The 19,614-nt window shown below is 36.5% G+C and overlaps 1 protein-coding gene across 1 annotated transcript in view; it reads left to right on the top strand.

Moving 5' to 3' along the window:
• The window catches only part of PPFIA2 (PPFI scaffold protein A2), a 358,129-nt gene that overhangs the window by 294,043 nt on the left and 44,472 nt on the right, over positions 1 to 19,614 (top strand). The window contains exons 11-17 of the mRNA XM_075496320.1: positions 6,979 to 7,062; positions 7,425 to 7,556; positions 8,531 to 8,593; positions 11,008 to 11,099; positions 14,702 to 14,837; positions 15,332 to 15,552; positions 18,242 to 18,479. Coding sequence (XP_075352435.1) covers positions 6,979 to 7,062; positions 7,425 to 7,556; positions 8,531 to 8,593; positions 11,008 to 11,099; positions 14,702 to 14,837; positions 15,332 to 15,552; positions 18,242 to 18,479 — 966 coding nt within the window. The remainder of the gene's footprint in view (positions 1 to 6,978; positions 7,063 to 7,424; positions 7,557 to 8,530; positions 8,594 to 11,007; positions 11,100 to 14,701; positions 14,838 to 15,331; positions 15,553 to 18,241; positions 18,480 to 19,614) is intronic.

The raw sequence follows: 19,614 nt of genomic DNA, 5'->3' as shown, positions 1-19,614 counted from the left end.
TTTTGCCTTCCTTGAGCTTTGTGCCAACATGCACGTTGTCAGTAGGGCTCAAATTAGCTGGCTTCAGACTACCTTAAGTCTGCCTACCTGAGCTATGGTCACTGCGATGTCTGCGTATACCAAGTAAAAGATGAGCCCCCTGAATCAGCTAGTCTTTCTGCACTGCAAAAAAGTCAAAACTGATTCTCCTTTCTTTTGTACTACCTCAATGAAAGTGGCTTCTCTGAGATTAATGGGGTTACAATCATATGAAAGAGGTGAGTTAAGCCTAATATTTTACATGTTTTTTTAAAGGAAAGCAGTGTGGGATAACTGGAAACAATGACTGCTTCACTGTGGGTAAAATGTAAGACCAATTATTTACATGTGGAGATAAAACAGAAGAAACATGTTCTGGATTTGGATGTAATTTCACCACCCACCCACCCCCCACCCCAAGTTTAAAATATGCATGTTACAATTCTGTATTCAATTTATTATACTCTTTCTCATAATAAATCTGGGTTGGGATTCTGCAAAAGAAGGATGTAGAATGAGATCCTTCTATGGTATCAGTTTTTAAAACAAGTTGTTTTTTTCTTTTTTTATATATATGGGCTAGTGAATGTCTTTTGCTACTTTTCCATGCCCAAACTAGTTCATAAGGAGTGAACTTCCAAAAGTTTGGACTATACAGTGAACTCAGATAAGTACCCATAAATTTACCTGAATTGTTTGAATTTTTCTTTGGCTTTGTTTTCACTGTGTTCTGCCCATTGGGTGAGCAACTGGAGGGTTAGTCAGCCCGTGGCAGACTAACCTGGAACAGCATGATCCCATGTACTGTGCTGTCCTGCCTGGCCGTCGCACTGGTATCTCTCTGGTCATGACAAGTAGCACAGCTCTCGGCATGTATCCCAAGATTTAGATTGCCATGACTCATTGAGCCACCTTGTACTCACTCTCACAGTATTGGTCTGTTTGCCTGCCCTGGAGAAGGGACGGTTGGTGGTAGAAAGCACCTCCCTCCAATATTAACTAAACCTTTCTTTATCCTGTAAGATGTTTGTTTTCCTCAGAAGAGACAGACACTGGAGCGTCTAGAGTCTTCAGATGGTTAGTCTGTCAAACATGGTTTCTCCTTGCATGTATTCAAGGAGGGGTCTAGTGGAGACAGCCAGCATCCACCTACTTCCATTCACTCACTCCCACTAGTAGTCACGCTCCCCCTCGGGTGCTTGTGCAACAGAGGTACCATGTCACTTCTCTGATCACAAGAGAGCAGTCAGCATTTTACTCCATCATTCCTGTATGCAGGTCACCAGAAATACCGACAGTGCTTTAACTGCATTAGAGAAGCACTGGCATGGAGAAGAGGAAATCATAATCATAATAAACCACATTTAGCATAGTAGCACGTTCAGCTTATTTTAAAGGTGATAAAAAAAATGACTTGAAAGTCGGAGGCAAGTGAGAGACAATTGCTTGTTTTGTGACAATGTGGGGATCCGGTTGCATTAAGTAGGGAAGAAGCTGCACGACAGTGAAAGGAGAAGGTCTGCAGTGGAAAGGATGCAAAGAGGGGAAAGAAGTTCTCCTGCAAGAAGTGGATGTGGTTAAGACAGAAACCTCTCTGAGAACAAGGGAGAGAATGTAGATGATGTGTTAGCTGGAAAAAGAAGTTGATAAATCTTCTTCTGGAAAAAAAAAAAAAAGGATAAAATCTTCTATGGGGATGGAAGCCTAAGGAAACTCCACATTTACAACGCATTACTGTCTTCTCAAACCACCCCTCTTCTTGTGCTTCCCTTTCCACAGAAGATTTTGTCCTGACAGGAGGAGGAAATTAAAGAAGCAAGTTTGACGGAGCTAAATGGAAGGAGTTGCTTACTAAACCTATGAGGTGTAGAAGGTAGTGGGGGAATGAAGGAGGGGCAAGAATGGGTGCATATCTAGTGACTGAAAGGTTGGCTTTCAGAAAAAGGGGTGACTTAAGCCAACACATTTTGTCACATTTGTAACGGGTTAGAACTGAGCGTGTGATCAAGTAGCTGATAACTTTGTGAGCTGTTGTGACTCAGTCACCATGATCACCTATTTTCACCCTTAACTGGATAGTTCAATTGAAGAACGCATTCTTTCTTCTTGAATAACTCACTCATTCAAAGGATAGCCAAAAGAATATGTGCCATAAGAAGCCAGTAGAAAATCTGGAGACAGCAGGTGTTCAAAAGTCAAGGTCTCAAAACTGTGGAAATGGGCTTGTACCATTAGAAAAGTTTAGATTTGTTCCTGCAGCTCAGCATGAAGAAGAAAAATTATAGCACCTGTACTGTACAGGTACTTTCTGCATCTGAAATTGGATTTTTTTTTTTTTCCCAACTAAGGTGCAAAGACCTAGAAAATGTGCAGTGCCAACAGTAACAGATGATGTGAAAGCACCATTTTTTTTGTGGGTGCATTAGCAGCAGGAGCAGCAGCAGAGTTTTAACAGGGTTAGAGAGCAATAATACAAGCTGCTTCGGTATTCCCTCAAAGCAAAATTTTCCTGTCTATTACTGACTTATACTGGCTATTTCTTTGCTATTTCATAGCATATAGAATGCAAAGTGAGCATTAAGACTCATGCTGGTATCTCATAGGGGTCAGACATTGTTAGGTTTTGTCCATATATTTTTAATCCAGTCTAAGATACACAATTTTAGAAAACTATTTATAACTGAATGTGCTGGCTAAATGCTTTAAATGCTAGTTGCTGAATACCACACCATGTGTCTTACTAATCCTTCTGTACAGAGTACTAGTGAACAGGCATGCAAGTCATGTATTAAAAAGAAGAATGTAGGGTAAGGTCTGCCAAGCAAGTAGTCAAGCATGTTCCACTTTAGAAAGTTTTTAACTCAATTAACTCTTAGCAAAGCAAGTCGGAAGAAATCCAACTTCTGTTTATGAACCTCAGAGTCCACAGTTGTCCTTTGTGTCTCACGTGTACCTGAAATTCTGCTCCGGGAATATGACTAACGCTGGTGTGTCAGCCTCTGCCTTGTGCCTCAAACCACAAGGCAGAGACCGTGACAGTCAATATTCTTATGGTAGGCTCCCAAGTCTCCCAAAGAGCCTATTCCGGTGGGAATGCCTGGGGCTGACTAACACACATGGACAACAACAAAGTGTAGCCGCCCCAGGCATGTCGATCCTGACAATATAGCCTGGGGGAGTCTGTGCAGGAGGCATTTGCAAATCCCTTAGGGAATAGCTGAATTGCTAGGTCTTTTTGTCTGGAAGGGTCTCTTTGAGACCCAGGTTGGGGCCTTCCTCAGCGTAAAGGGCAATGAGAGGTGTTGAAACCCTCATTTTGGGAGTGTCTTCCAGCTCAGCACACCAGGAGATGGAGGGGCTGCTCTTTCCTACTGCAGGTCTTTGCCTACAGGTGGGTTTCTGCAAGTGAGAGAAAAAGGGAGGACAGTGTTTCTGTCTCCCTAGCCCTTACAGAGGACACCTTTTTGATTCATGTCCCTGCTGCAGGGGCTGCTCATGCATTTGGCATGTAAGAACCAGGACTTAAAATCCCTAAATAGCATTAGAGGCCAGGGTGGGTACTAAGGCTGCACACCTGTGCTTGTCCTCTGCCAGACAAGCAGTTGAGCCTAATTGTTTAATGTCTCAGTTATAAAATAATTTGATTCTTTTACAGTAATACAGAATAACACTTTAGGAACAAATAAATGAAGTGCACATAGATAAAGGAAACAAAATATTCAAATACCTTTTAAGTGTTTAGAATAATGACATTTATTTTGATTCTAAGGCATAGTGAATTTTAATTAATTTTAAAGTCTCTTTAGCCTACCAAAGAGATGTGAAGGGAGATGAATGTGGAGATCAGTTCTGTTTTCTTTTATGCTGGAAAACGAAGTACAGGTACTCTGAGCCACATTCAGGAAGACTTTTTTAACAAGGAGGTACCTATCAACATTTTAATATTCTTAGTGAAATAACTGAAAACTATCATGCAAAAAGATTTATATATCTTAAACATCTAGCTTACTGAATTTAAGCAGTAGGAAGTTATGAAATAACAGAATTAGATGGCTATAAGAATCTTAAGAGAACATCACGTTCTTTCAAAAATGTTTTCTGTATAAGAATTCAGATAACATACATAATTCTGACACTAGTTTTATTCCTCCTCCTATTCCAAATAGTAGTTAGGCCTAATACCACAATTATTTTATGCATTGAAAAGACTGTTTCCTGCTAAGGAATAAGGTATGGCATGGTTTGGACTGAAAATCTATTTTTTAGTTTGAAAAATAAATGTAAATGATATAGCTAGCTAGACTGGCTTCTCAAGGACAGGTTATGACAGACAGCACCACATAGCAGAAGACTTAAATGAGATCCCCTTTGAACCTAGGCGTATTAGTTTGGTTATCTTCATATTTTGCATTAACCTGCAATTAAGTGTGTAGAAGCCATGAAGATTAAGTAACTGTCTTTTAAAGTTTGCAGTCAGCTAATGAAGCTTCTAAGTAGTTTAATTTTGTAGGATGATACCCCCAATGGGTTCTACATCTCCCTCAATGAAAATGGTTTCAAAAGAGGTGGAATTACTTAAGGCTTTTCCATCATCAGCTCACAGCTTTGATAGTTTCAAATCTTCTCCTGACCCTTGGACACACATTAAGGGAAGGCCTTGAACCAATAGTGCAGCCAGGACTCAAAAAGGGGAAAAGTCTGTCTTCTACAGAGGAGGATAAAGCTTGGTCACTTTGTGGAAGGGATAGCGTGACCTGGTTTTCTGCAATCACAGGGACTTAACTTTTTCGACCCTATCTTTCTATTTATCCAATTAGGAGAGGAAGCAGTGCATTAGCATTTGTGTGCTGAAACAAACTAATATGTAAAACTAAAAGATAAAATAAAGAAAATCATAAAGAGATTGTCACTGGTCCAAGTCGTAATAAATAGACAAAATAGTTCCAGATAATGAATAAGTTCAAAAACATCACAATACGGCTGCTTCATGATCAGAAATGATAAATGCACTTATTAAATGAGCTTAGTTACAAAGTATACTGACTTTCCCTTAAATTTTGCAAGAATCTGAGTTTTGTGAATATACTTACTCTGAAAAGAATAGTAGTGATCTTCAAAGTTAAGTATTGTTCTTGTATTTATACAAAACAGGATTTTCTCATATGGATGTCTTCATATCAAAAGCTGCAGTTTATATTTATAAATCTCTAGACCGCAGGCTTGTTTTCTGTCTGATCTTTTGGTCCTGATAATACTACTGAGTTTAAGTTATGGGTAATTTTAAGTCATAATGTACATCTGGAATTACTTTGGTATCCATTCCTAATTATTCTGATAAATCATTAGTAGACAAGAGTATCAAAAGCAGTCTCACTAAAAAAATACAGTTGTAAAATTAGTATTTCTTGTACATATTAAAGTTTGCTCACCTAAAGATGGAGTTCAGGTTCTCTTTTTGAGAGAGGGTAAATCTGACAGAATGAAATAGCGTTTGACAAGTGCGAGCTCAGAACTCAAAGTCATCAGTAGCACTGTCTATATGCCTTATGCACATTCCTGTTTCCATAGCAACAAATCCCAAAGCATTTCCCTTTCTTTAAGGGCTTTTTTTCATTTTGAATGATAACATAGACTTGTTTGATATGACAATAACATGAATATTCATGTTTGCAACAAATGACCTAATTAAGGTCAACTTCTGTCAGAAGTAGTAATGAATCTTTGGATGGATTACCATTTCTATACTCGGTAATGACTTTTCATTCCTATTAATGAATTTTTTTTTATAGGTTCTTTTTTTATCTGATGACCTTGATCTTCCAAAGAGATCCACCAGGGTGGATCCTTTCAAAGGGATGAAAACTATATTGTTTGTTTGGATGAAAAGGCTTATGTAGTGTATTCTAAAATGGAATACTAAAGCTTGAGCCTTGTCTCTTTTGACATTCTTTCTGTTTTCTAGAAATTAGGGAATGTACCATAACATTGCACAGTTCTGTAACTGACCGATCCATTAATTTAGTATTTATGCATTGTTTTCTTTCCTAGAAAATGATAGAAGAATTATAAAGGACTTTCTGACATTGGCCTCGCAGAGTCCTGTTCTGGTGTTTAGTTTGCCATAATTCCAAAAAAACATTAGATTAGACAGTATTGCTTTGAATCCACTCTGTAGTAATATGTCATCAGCCAGCCATCACTAACCTTGAACCTCCATGTGTAGGTTGATAGCTTTTTTAGCATTCCATTATTTTCAGTTTCTCCGCATCAACTGCATCATATTCACCAAGTATCAGTGTAGTTTATTCCACGTAAAAATCTGTCAGTTAAAAGTATTAAATTTTCAGTCACACTTTTCTTTTAAGCATTCTGTGCTGTGTTCTGTTCAGTGTCAGTGTCTTTAGTTCTGATTTTTCAATTTTGTCCCTCTCCTTTTCCTTGACTTGTTAGTCTGATCCAACCTCTTCTACCTCATCTGATGATTATCAATATGTTATGGAAGCTAAACTACAAGAAATGATCTCCATACGTAGGAAGGTAGTCCTACTGGACTTTACTTTCTATTGCTAAATAGAATCCATCTGATTTGTTTTCATTTTCTTTAACTTATTTTATTTTTTTTTTATTGATAATCAACCATCGTGCAGTTCAGTGCTTCAGGAGCTTACAATTTTACGATGGCAGGTTTGTGTTCAAACCATGCACAGTCTGCATGTTACATTTGGCTGATTTCATTGCTCATAAATAACTCCAATGTTTTGCTGATGCTTGGATGTAACAGGCCTTTGTAGCTGACACATTTCAAGCAATGCTGTTCAGCTGCCTGTTTAAATAAAGTTTCTTTTCGGAAAACTAAGTTTGCAGTTAGTAGTAGCTTGCTTTATGTTTTGTTTAAAACTTACTGAAATAAAAACTTATGAAGCCACTTAAATTACAGAAAGTCTTTCTATTTTTTTACAGGCAGAAGAAAGACATGGAAACATTGAGGAACGTATGAGACACTTAGAAGCTCAACTTGAAGAGAAGAATCAGGAACTTCAAAGAGTATGTGTATTGCAGACAACTTCTGTGCACTTTTCTTTTAATTTGTCAATCTAACGCTACATTATGCACTCCAACACACAAATCCATCTACTGGTAAATGTTTTATTTATAGCAGTGATGGCAGCATCTTCCCACTTTACGTAACCATCTTAATATACTGGTTTACATCTAGTTGCAGCTTTCAAAGTATTCTGCTGATGCAAAAATGAATGTGCATTAATCAATAACTGTAATTACCTTTCCAGTGAAATGTCTTTAAATGGCTGCAGTTACCATATTTTTTTTTTTATTTTTTAATGATACAAGTCTGTACTGGTTAATTTTGGACCCTACCAATCTGTCTTTTCTATTCTACATTAAAGGCAAGGCAAAGAGAAAAAATGAATGAGGAGCACAACAAAAGATTATCGGATACCGTAGACAGACTTTTGACAGAATCCAATGAGCGTCTGCAGCTACACTTAAAAGAGAGAATGGCAGCACTTGAAGAAAAGGTACAGTGCAAAGAGCAGTATAAAGTTCAGCTTGATAAAGATTCTCCTGTATGAAACCTGTTCTACTTTTATCGGGATGGAAGCATCATGCTGATTTTGTGTTACCAAATGTTACCACAAATATGGTCTAACTTACACATTCAACTCTTAATTCAAGAGTGCGCTCAAGAATCTTTCCAGGACTCCTGTGAACTGCATATGCTGAATATTACGAGTCCCTGTGTTATCAGCGGGGAGTCTGATGAAGAGCTTGTACAGGACCAGTGCACAACACGGTATGAGGCAGTGAGAGAAAGTGGACAAGAACGGAGGAATGGCCGCGTTTCAGATGTGCTGTCATTGCCGTATTTTAGCCTGCTGATTTTACCTCACTTCCTCTGGGAAGAGTAAAATGCTGTCACCACAGGAGAAGGAGCGTCTACCCTCGGAGAGGGAATGTTATTTACAGGTTTTCCGTGATGTGACACACAACGGGCCTGCAAAGTTCAAATCCCATGATGTTTATATTCACCCTCCTTAATCCCTCCCTCTTCTACTTATTCACCTTCAGTCTGATCTGAGGGGAATCCTTCAGTGTCTTTCAGAAGGATATTTCAGAACTTCTCAGACAATGTACTTCTGGTTTATATCGTTGAAGCAAAATGTCGCACAAAGCAAGAAATAGAGCTGCCAAAAGACTAACCTGGGAGTAGTAGTCGTGTAAGAGTGTGACAGTTGCTCAGTTCAAGGAAAATGCAAACTTTGTGCTGTTCCTGATAGAACGTGATCCTACATGTTTGGATTATTTCCAGTGTTTTAAATTTAATACATACTCAAACTGAAGCATTAAGGGATTTTAATTTTAAAGTCCAGTGAATATGAACTTTGCTAACTTGTACATGGAGGCTACATGTATATGGTGATAGCTGAATATTTTACATTTCTCTAATTTCTTTCTGGTTTATCTATATTTTATTTTTTCTTTTAATTCCTAGAATGTTTTGATTCAAGAGTCTGAAAGTTTCAGGAAAAATCTGGAAGAGTCTTTACATGACAAGGTACTATAAAATACTGCAATTTTATCTGTTTTTATCAAAAGTTATATATTTATTATTTGGAAATATGTATATGGTATATTAATTATCCAACTAGCATGTGAAATCTTCCTGGCATCAATAATTCCTTTAATCGCCCAGATGTCTTAACTAGCCTTTGAGGGTCTCTAACGATTGTTCTGAGCTAAGTTTATGGTTGAGATCCTAGCCTCAGGAAGGCAATACTAAAATTCATATTGATGTCACTGGCCCTGGAATTTTTGTTCTATCAGTTTTAATTCTGGAAAACTCTTGTTTAACAGAGACGTATGCATAACTGGTTACTTTTCATAGAGAAGAATGCAATTGCTTGATTTGATGCAATTCTTCTTAACAGGTGCAGTGGCATTATGCTAAATATAGCTGAAAGTGTCCTTTCTTAGTTCATTGCAAATTAACTCCTAATACTGTTTAGTGAATCAGTCAAATTAATTATAAATATTTATTCCAATCCCAAATGTTAGGATTTTGATTTGTAGTTATGCTTGCCTTGAGCACAGTAGGATACACAAATGTATCTCCCTTCAGATTCACAGAAGTGTTTTGTAATGTATCAAATCCATTTAAAAGAGATTGTATAGGATTTAAAAAACATAGTTCCATCCAATACTAATATAATTATATCATATGGCATCCAAAATCAAGAACTTTGAGAAAAATAACAAAAGAAGTATCTATTCAAATAAATTGATATTTTCATGTACATTCGGATAACCCTGTAGAAAAGCAGAGATTAAAGTCCCAAAAAGGAGCTTGTAGGGCATTTTAAATAAATAAAATTTCCCTGCTGTAATACCACAGTTATAAAGCGATTCAGCTGTTGCAAAATCAGGATCATACTTCACCATACAGTTAGATGACAAAAAGGACAGAAAGGACATTTCTAAAGCTGTGTCAATTGAAACAAAAGTTTCTATCATTTTGCTACCAGAGAATCTAAACCTGAATTATGGATACCAATTTTGTCTGTGTAAATAAGGTATTTTGCCAATGTTATCGCCAACATAGCTTTATTGTTTTAATAGTGTTAGAGTGGAAGTGTACAGTGGCTAATTCTTTTTCAGTCTGTTTTCTGGCTTGAATGTTCATATCAACTCTTGACAAAGATGAAGAATCTGGTATAAAAATCTACATTCCTATTGAAAGTATTTTTGCAAAGATATTTTTATTTATTATATTTATTGATTCTTGCTTAAGGATGGGAAGTGAAATAAATCGAACATCTCCACTACCACTCTGTGCAATTGATGGAGATGAGTTCTCTTCACACACAACCACATAGCTCTGACTCCAGAGCTTCTAAGTTTCCACTTTGAAGGGTTTATTTGTTCCATTTGATGAAGAAACTGATGAAGCAATTTCAGATGCATGGACACAACACCAGATATTAATAATGTCTAAATAACTAGCAAATGATACAAGTAGAGTAACCACCAAGTCATGTCTTCTATTCAACCAAGAAATAGTGTAAAAATACTGTAATAAGAACTACTGAATCTGACAGTAATTAAGCGCAGATCCCTTTTCTTCCTAGCATTTTGGAATCCTGAACATTTTAAACTCTAGGAACAGCAGCGTTACTTCTTCATCCCATGTTCTCTCTTAATTTGTTTTAAAATTCTTTGTTTTCTTCTCATTTTATTAGTAGCCTGAACATTTTAAACTCTAGGAACAGCAGCGTTACTTCTTCATCCCATGTTCTCTCTTAATTTGTTTTAAAATTCTTTGTTTTCTTCTCATTTTATTAGTAGACTATTGTTATTTGTAGAATTTGGGAACAGTGCTTTTTTTTCCTAGTGGTTGCTGTCAATAGTCTTTTTGTTAGTTGGTTCCAAAAAATCCAATTTTTGTGGCACTCTGTCATTTTTCACCAGTAGCACCTCACACTGGATTTCCATCAACTCCCAAGAGCGACCTGTAAAGCTGCAGTTCAACAAAGCACCCAAAATGTTGTTGTCTCTAAGTATATGTCTCTCTTCGTAAATAAAAAGGCCAGGACGCAATCTCTGTCTCTAAAGGGCAAATAGCATGTCACACGCTGAACACGCCTGGCATGGAGAGTCCAGTTAGTGCACAAATCAGTGCTGGTTCTTTTCCTGACTCTAGCTGTATGAGAAGAAAAAAGTAAGTTTCAAGTACAAACCTCTCCTGGCATCACTTCCAGCTAGTGGAAAAACACTGAAGAGTGCTATACAACCTCCTCTTGATGCATGTCTTATTTAGCAATAATGAGAGTTGAGTGAGTTCACTGCCTTTTCTTATTATAGTCAGTGCTACATTCAGTTTATCTTACTTGTTTAGCTTTACAAGAGCAATATCTCATAAAGTAAATGTATTTTGTATCAAAAGTAAGTATATCTTACTATTCTCATTTCCAGGAAAGACTTGCCGAAGAAATTGAGAAACTGAGATCTGAACTGGATCAAATGAAATTGAGGGCTGGTTCTTTAATCGAACCCACATTGTCAAGGTAATAGTTAATGACAAAAGTTTCCTCACTTTGAGTTGAAATAGAACATAAATATAAGTGTCAAGCCTTTACAACGGGGATGTGTTCAGACCACACATAAAAATATCATGTATTTCTTTAAAAATATAAAATCTGTGCAATTATTATTACTGTTGCTTTTCACTTTTTTCATAGGTAAACAGGGCTCTAAAGCAGTGAGTATACACTGAAATATTACTGAGATTAAGGAAAGCCTTTTAAATTATGGAATGTTTTCAAAAGCATATCCAAATACATTTGGAGAGCTTAATAATAAAGTTGAAATAAGCAGGAGAGCTTAATAATAAAGTTGAAATAAATTCTTTAATGCTGAAACTAATCTGCATATTTATGATCATATTTATTTATTCTATCAAGTACATCTAAAAATTATTTTTTTTATTAGCAAGAAACAACTCGGCTTTGCTTAGTGTGTAAGATAAGATGACAGATCTTCAGCTAAAGATGAAGGCAGGATTCAGAAAGATCTGAAAATATCATAACAGGACATTAAACATTATGCCTCTCTGTGGCAGAAAAGCAATATGGGAACAATAGGTATCATAGAAATAGCTACCAGCAGCTGAAAGGAATTTATAATTCTAGACAGACAGTCCTTCTTGCCTAAAAGCATCCCTCAAAAGAAAATTGTTACTTTATTGGTAATTCTGTTCCATGTCCTATTTTCATAACAAGCAACATGTTAACTTTTAAAGATCTGCCAGCCAAAGCTCATGGACCAAGACTAAATTCAGAGCACTGTAATCCTCTAAAGTTATTCTTGTTGGATAATTTTTTTGCTTGCATCAGGTATTGTCTGTCCATTGTTTCCTCAGATATCAGTACCTGGGCATGGTTTCTTCCTCGACTTTTTATTATCTCTTGGAGTAATATTTTTCTATACATGGAGAAGTGTAAATCACTGAAATTCAGAATGTGATGCTTGTAACTCTTCGCATTTTTGTTCCTTCGGGAGTGCAAGTGTGACTGCAGACACATGCAACACTGTTTGAGAGTGCTTGCGAGGACACAGGTTATTGACCAGCGGAGATGTTTTTGGAGCAGCCATCCTTGGCGAACAGCAGCCTTTCTTGCTGGGTAGATAGTATCAGTAGCTTGTGCTCTGTAAATAGGAGTATGATTAGCCCTTGTCAGAGAGCTGTTAGAACTTGATAAGCTGTCTAAATGTCTTGGGAATTCAGCAGGTTCCCCCAGAACAGTATATTTCCCCTTCCATGACCTCACCTCGCGAAGCTACCAGCCCTCTCAGGAATAGGGAGGTATCAGCATTAAATACTTATTGTTCGAAGCACATATTTAGTTCTGTATTTGCAGGAGTTTGTTCTTTCAGCAGAAGAATAGTGAATGAAGAATAGCAGATGGGTATTTGCTGCCAGAGACTGGAACCTGGGCTGTTTCTTTTTTCCTGCCAACTTGCTGCACAAGTACCAAGTGTTATCAATTATCAGAGCAAAGTTCTATTACAGCAAATACGGTGCAAACACAGAAAATAAAAAACAGTCACTGCCCTAAATGGTTTACTACGTAACAGATGAGACACATACAGACAAATTAAACATACAAAACCCCAAAAGATTATTGTCTGGTGCTGCAGATGGAGGGCTTAGGCCATTTGTAGCCCAACTGTTGTCAAGTTTTCATATTAGTAAAATAAAAAAAGATGAGTTTTAGAGAATTTTTTAAAAGGTAAAATCATAATTTTTCTAATATTATGGATGTTCCTACCAGGCCTGATGGGAAGCATAAGAGCAGATAAACTGATGGTTGTTGAGAGAAGGACATTTATGACAACAGTATGAGCTCTGATGTATGCTCTACCCAAAACCTAAATTCTAAAACATTATTCAGTATCTGTGACATTTTTATGTATCTGATTTGATTACTATGGCACATACTCACAATTCAGGAATTCTGGTACCTCTTTTTTTTTTACTTGTTTTCTTACAGTATTTATTTTGTAAAACAAACTGTATTAGTGTTGAAATCCTTCCATTATTATTTTAGATTTGTCACAGTACTTATAATACCAGAAAGCAATTACATTTCTTCATATCACTCTGTCAAAGTAGCTTGTAATAGAGGCTTTCATGTTTATCATGATGTTTTCACATTTCCCATTTATCAATATACAGGCATCACAGTTACAATATTTTATCTTTCACTTTTACTTTATTATGACGTTTGAAATTTGAGACCAATGCTTCAGTCTTCCAAATATGAGTATGTTTTAATTCAAATTAAGTTCTTCTCAAGGAAAAGTGAATCTCTATGTTTAGAAAAAGACACAGAACTAGAGCTCAGGAAAATAGTCACACTTACAGCCTGCAGTTTTCAGCATAGATATACATGGTTTTCTGAATTATTTCCTTCATTTTGGAAAGCAGACGTTCTCTTACTTAGCTTTGTTATGTCTAGGATTAAAGCCATCATTTTCTTGAACAGCATTCTTTTCAAAGTGAGAGAAGTGTTTAAGAACAAAACTTATTCCTATTCTGTTTCCCATAACGGATTAATATTGCTGTGAACCCTGTAAGTTGTCTGTAGGTGACTGTAATAATTTTTTCCAAGTTTAAAAAAAAAAAAAAGTAAGTACAATATTAAACTCTCATTTCATGCTCTTATAGATAGTGAAATGTCAAACATTTTTTTAGGACTCGCTATAAACAAATACATATTTAGTTGTCTTATTAGTACAATATTTGTTACCTTTCATTTTTCTACTATAATCATGCTATTCATATATTTTTATGTGGAGATCGCTTATGTGTTAAGAAATAAAAACTGTTCAGGTCTCCCCTGCTGTAGCTGAATGCTCAAATGGTGCATGGAGCCTTTGCTCTTCTGACTCGGCTACACAGCCCATGGGCAGGATGCTTCTGTTGCGCCTTGCAGGGAACTTTTACTGCTGCTGTTTGACCAAGGACAGAAAGGTCAGGGACCGTTGTACGCAGCCAAGAAAAGATATGCTGAAGTCATGTATGTGTCCAAAGACTTACAGGGGCTACAGGAAAAATTGGAGGTTAAAACTCTCAAAAGCATCATCAAATAAACACGAATCGTTCATGACCAATGTTATATATCACAGGGCAGTTCACTATTATTTTCATAATGCAGAGCACAGACTTACAGTAGGAAAGCGTTATAGATATCCTCACTCGTGAACATGTTAACATGCTTACATTAACCTCAGGTATATTTATTCAGGAAAGTAATGGAAGAAAATATACAGGATAGTACATTCAGCAGCCAGTTCTTTTAATTATCTTGTCCTGAAATCTGCTTGGTTTTTTGTATTATAGTTTTGGACAATGAGTTTTACTATGCAAGTCCTTCATTTTGAATAATCAAAGGTTATATTTGTTCGTTTTCTTCCTTAATTTTCTCGTAATATGACTTCAAGTTTTCACTTTTAAATTATATTTTGTGCCTTTTTTGTCATTTATTCTGATACATAATAATTTGTTTAAAAAAATAAATCTGTGTTCCTAGAGTGAAGCTCATTGGATTGTTGCTGTTATTATTACTATTACTCTCTTAGTCTACTTCTATGGCTCTTTTTATAGGCCTCACCTTGACACATCAGCAGAGCTGAGGTATTCTGTGGGCTCACTAGTTGATAGCCAGTCTGACTATCGATCAACTAAAGTGATAAGGCGACCTAGAAGAGGCCGGATGGGCGTGCGCAGAGATGAACCAAAGGTTAATCCCCAGTTTCTTCTCATATATTACCTGATAAGAGAATGTATTTCAGGCTCTTAAGCTTACAGTTTGTGTATTTCCAGAAAAAAAACCCCAACCACAACAAAAAAACTCAACAACACACCAAAAAACCCCAAACAAAAACCCCAAATAGCAGGGTTTTTTTCTATACATACTCAGGCAAGAGTACTGTTGTACTAAAATGAAGGCAGAAAAGGTTGAAGTTCAGACATCAAAGTTCAAGCATACTTGACTATCTGTGTTTTCTGGGTATATTTTTGTGTACATTTTCCTGATAGTTAATTTTACACAGCATTAGAAATTACGTGAAAATACCTTACATCATCTGTGGTAATATTGCAAGTATTAACGGTGAATTAATCTTTGAATAAGTATTCTTAAGTGTTAGTTGCTTTCCTTTCCCATTTTATAGAAGTTCAACTTTGCAGTTGTTTTCCATGGAATAAGCCATGTACACCCTAATTCCTGCTCAGGTAAAATCACTTGGAGATCACGAGTGGAATAGGACTCAGCAGATTGGCGTTTTGAGCAGCCATCCATTTGAAAGCGACACTGAAATGTCCGACATCGATGACGATGATAGAGAAACGCTTTTCAGCTCCATGGACCTCCTGTCACCAAGCGGTCATTCCGATGCCCAGACTCTGGCCATGATGCTTCAGGAGCAGCTAGATGCAATCAATAAAGAAATCAGGTATGTAGCCTGAACCAGCTGTGATGATTACAGCTTCAAGCTTCCTATAGTGCATGAGTTCAGGTACCGTTCATAACAATTAGAAACCACTTCTACATTTAAAGGATTGATAATGTGTCTGCTTTTCATGTGAGAGTATTGATTGTGTGAAGATAACAATGGCATCTTCATTTCCTAACCATAGAAATTTCTTTTAAAAAATGTTCCAAGTAAAGAACTGCTGGCCAATTGAAGAGAAATACGTTAGAGAAGGCTAACACAGGGCAAATTTGACAGATCGCTATTCATACTCCTCTTTTCAAGGTCTTTTTCACTGTTCTGCATGACTCCTCTTACTCACTAATGACCTCCCATCAGAAATATTTTATTTCAGTGCTCTTCGTGCTTTCTTCTGATAATTATTCCTGTGTTACATCTCATATAAGCCACGTTTTCTAAGACATGGTTTTGATCTTCTATGGAGGCATAGAATGTGATTTTTCATGCTCCAAGTTGGGTTATAGTGCTTGGAAATAGGTGGTGAATTGAATGTATCTTAATAATTTCTGTGCAAATTTAATGGAGTGATAGAGAATCCAATGACATATTTTAATTAAGTGAGTTTTGTAAATGAAACCATATCTTAGCCTTAAAGCATTCTTACATGTTTTTCAGGAATGGTAACTTTTAAAAACTTGATGTATGAAAAACATCCTCTCATTAGTGACTGTTTCTCTAGAAGGAGATGAAGGAGATTACTAAATGTATTAATGACTTTCTGGTTATACTATAGACAGAAAGACTGTGGTTAGAAATATAATCAAAACCAGATTACTTTTTGCCAAATCTCAGTCATTCTCTGAGCAAGGTAACTTTAAAGGAAGAACTCTATTGGAATATATTGCATTTGAATAACTTTTCTGTCCACAGGGGAGACTTTTTGTTATAGATCTACAGCTTTGCATTTTCACTACCCCCAGAATTTCTTCATTCAGATAGGATTACTCTGCTATTTTCTAAAATCTCTTATTACAGCTGTCAAGATAGTCAAAGATAAATTTTCTTGTTGGAAGGGTAAATCTCCTTAAAACAGTGTATGTAAAATAGAGAACCTTATCCATGTTTTCTGTTATTACAAAGAAGTCAGCACTGTGACCAATTCAGGAAGCTGTAGATGTAACAAACGTATTTTTTTAAAAAAATACTAGCATTTGGGCAATTTAACAGGTAATTATGTAATACAGTAAAAGGTTTTCACAAGAAATTGTAGCTGCAGGTGATATAGTGGGATATTATTTGTGCCATCGTGAATCAGATCACTGTTTTACTTAACGCAGGATCTTGACTTAGATGCTAGGTACAGTTTTATCTCAAAAAGGAAGCAAGGGTGCACATTGTGTGTAGCCATTTTTACTGGAGGTCCACTGAGAGTAGTTTATTTCCCCTCCTGCTAAGCTTATACTGAAGTAGAGGCTTTCATTACCATCACTGTCATTACAAGACTACAAGGATAGTCTTATAAACTGTACTGCATTTCACATTTTCTTGGTTTGTTTTTTTTTTCTTTTTCTTGACAAACACTATAAGGGTTTATCAACTGATTGGAGGTATCAAAAGAGATTAAAAATGTATTTTGCCTTAGATTTGTTTTATTATACAAGATGTTTCAGAATTTAGATTACTAAAATGAAAAAGATTGCTGTAATTCCCTTTCAAAATATAATTTGCCCTTAAGTTCCCGCCATGCCTCATTTCAGAAAGAACTATAGACATTTTATAGAAATTTTGAAATGAATGTTAGGGAAGAAGATTTATCACAGCACAGGAATTTGTAGGTTTCTATTTTCAATGTATTATGGTTTCATGTGTTGTACTTGCTTCATTTCACTCAGAAAAGCCCAGTTCACAGTTTCAGCCTCCCCAGACTTCATATTCTCTCATTGAACCTTGATCCTTCATACTTTTTCCTCCTCTTCACAAAAAAGACTCCTTCTAACATGGGTTTACGGGCAAAGGACTTATAAACAAATGTTTTATTTTAAACACATTTTATCATTCTAGGTGCAATCACAATTAAAAACCAAAACTAAAGAACCCAGTGGAAGCATCCTATTGAGGCTATATATAAGAAACTTATATTTGTTGTTAACAAGAGACATATTTTAATGAAATACACTTAAAAACTCACGGCTTTAGAAACAACTGTCACTTTTTCATCAATTTGTAGGGATGAAACGGACAAATTCTTTTGCATGTTCTCTTGTTTTATTAATATGGATTATCTTAGCAATTCCCTTCTTAAAGGCCCAATTTCATTTGACTTTAAATTTATGTTCATGCTTTAGCAACAGAAAATCAGATGAAGCCAACTTAAGATTGGAATTAGTTTCCTATGGTAAATCAGATTGTTAACCCCGCCTCCCCGATACTGTCTCCTTTGCAAAGGAACCGGTCTTCCTGAAATGTCATATGTCAAGTCTGTTCTTGGGCAGATTCTTCAAACAGTTTTTGAGGATGGAGGAATTAAGAAAAATAATTTAATAGTTCTGGTGATTAAAAATACCTTTTTCAATATTATTTTGGAGTTGATCTATGCTATTCGTGTTGCTTTCTTTTTCTTTTGAATCTCATTTGAAAGGAAACATTTGTTAGCTTTGCTTTTGGGGTATGCAGAGACAAATACAACCATGTTCTTCTTTTATTTAATAAGGTTAATCCAAGAAGAGAAAGAGTCAACAGAACTGCGTGCTGAAGAGATAGAGAACAGAGTGGCCAGCGTGAGTCTGGAAGGCTTAAATCTGGCCAGAGTGCACCAAGGTACATCCATTACTGGCTCAGTGACCGCATCGTCACTTGCAAGCTCATCTCCTCCCAGCGGACACTCAACTCCTAAACTCACCCCTCGCAGTCCAGCCAGGGAGATGGACAGAATGGGGGTTATGACGCTGGTAAGAAACTTTGTGATGCCAATTGTAGGTGTGATATTTCTAGCATTGACTACTTCATCTTTTCACTGTATGAATGGCTTATGTCTCTAATTCATTATTCACTTCTTCATCATACATACAGATAGCAAATACCCTAGAATATGGACATTTGAGTGGTTTGGGGGTTTGTTATCGTGGTTTTGAGCACTGCATGATTCACCAGGGCCATAATGATCTGAGGATCAAGGGCCTTCAGCACACAGGCAGTGGAATTAATAACAAACAGAACGGATCATTGGAATTACTGTAATCAGTTTATAAGTAAAAAATGTTTACTAATGAAAAGCTCTGAAGTAATACAGTTATTACACAGTAGTCTGTGGGACTATTGCTGAGTTTAAACCTCCCAGAAATGTCTAGAAGACATTAAAACCTTCTACTACTTCATATATGTGATCATTTGGATATACTTCTGTATTTGGTATACTCTTTTATACATGCAGCATTTTGTATGTATTCTTCATGACAGTATACCAAGCACTTGAAATAAGTGCTTTGTTTTCCAATAATTCATTTAACTGATATATTTCAACATTGCAAGCAACACACATAAATAGATACCAAGCCATCAAATTATCGTGCAAAGCATTTCTAACATTACTGTACCTTTGAAGACATATTCTGAAATGCCTGGTTTGATTTGAAAAGGGATTTGCAAAAAATTTAATTTTGGTCCTAGACAAAAAGAAACAGTGCAACAGTCAAGTAAGTGAAGGTAGTACGTGTCAACATATTCAGGATGTACAACTGATATTGATAAGAGTGCAGATGCAGGGTGCAGTGTTCAGTGTGGGCTACAAACCAATTTGGGGCCTGGGTGACTTCATCCCTTTAAGCACTAGGAGAGAATCAAAGCAGCCCACTCTGCTGATCTCTACATACAGTGAAGAGAATAGGATATGACTAACCCCATATTTTATTTGCTATTTCTCTGATAATCTGAGTGTCATCAATGTCCCCTTGTGGTCCATTCCTGGGAAGCAGCAGCACTGGTTCCCTGTGGAACCTCTTAGCAGAGGGGAAATGAGCTTTGATCTCAATCAGAAACCAGAAATTAACTCTCCTAGCCAAGAAGGTTGCTAAGAACAGCTGGCAG

Source organism: Mycteria americana, chromosome 1, assembly GCF_035582795.1.
Source record: "Mycteria americana isolate JAX WOST 10 ecotype Jacksonville Zoo and Gardens chromosome 1, USCA_MyAme_1.0, whole genome shotgun sequence".
Taxonomy (NCBI): Eukaryota; Metazoa; Chordata; class Aves; order Ciconiiformes; family Ciconiidae; genus Mycteria; species Mycteria americana.
The sequence above is the reverse complement of the archived record's forward strand: the minus strand, read 5'-3'. Positions and strand labels throughout refer to the sequence as shown.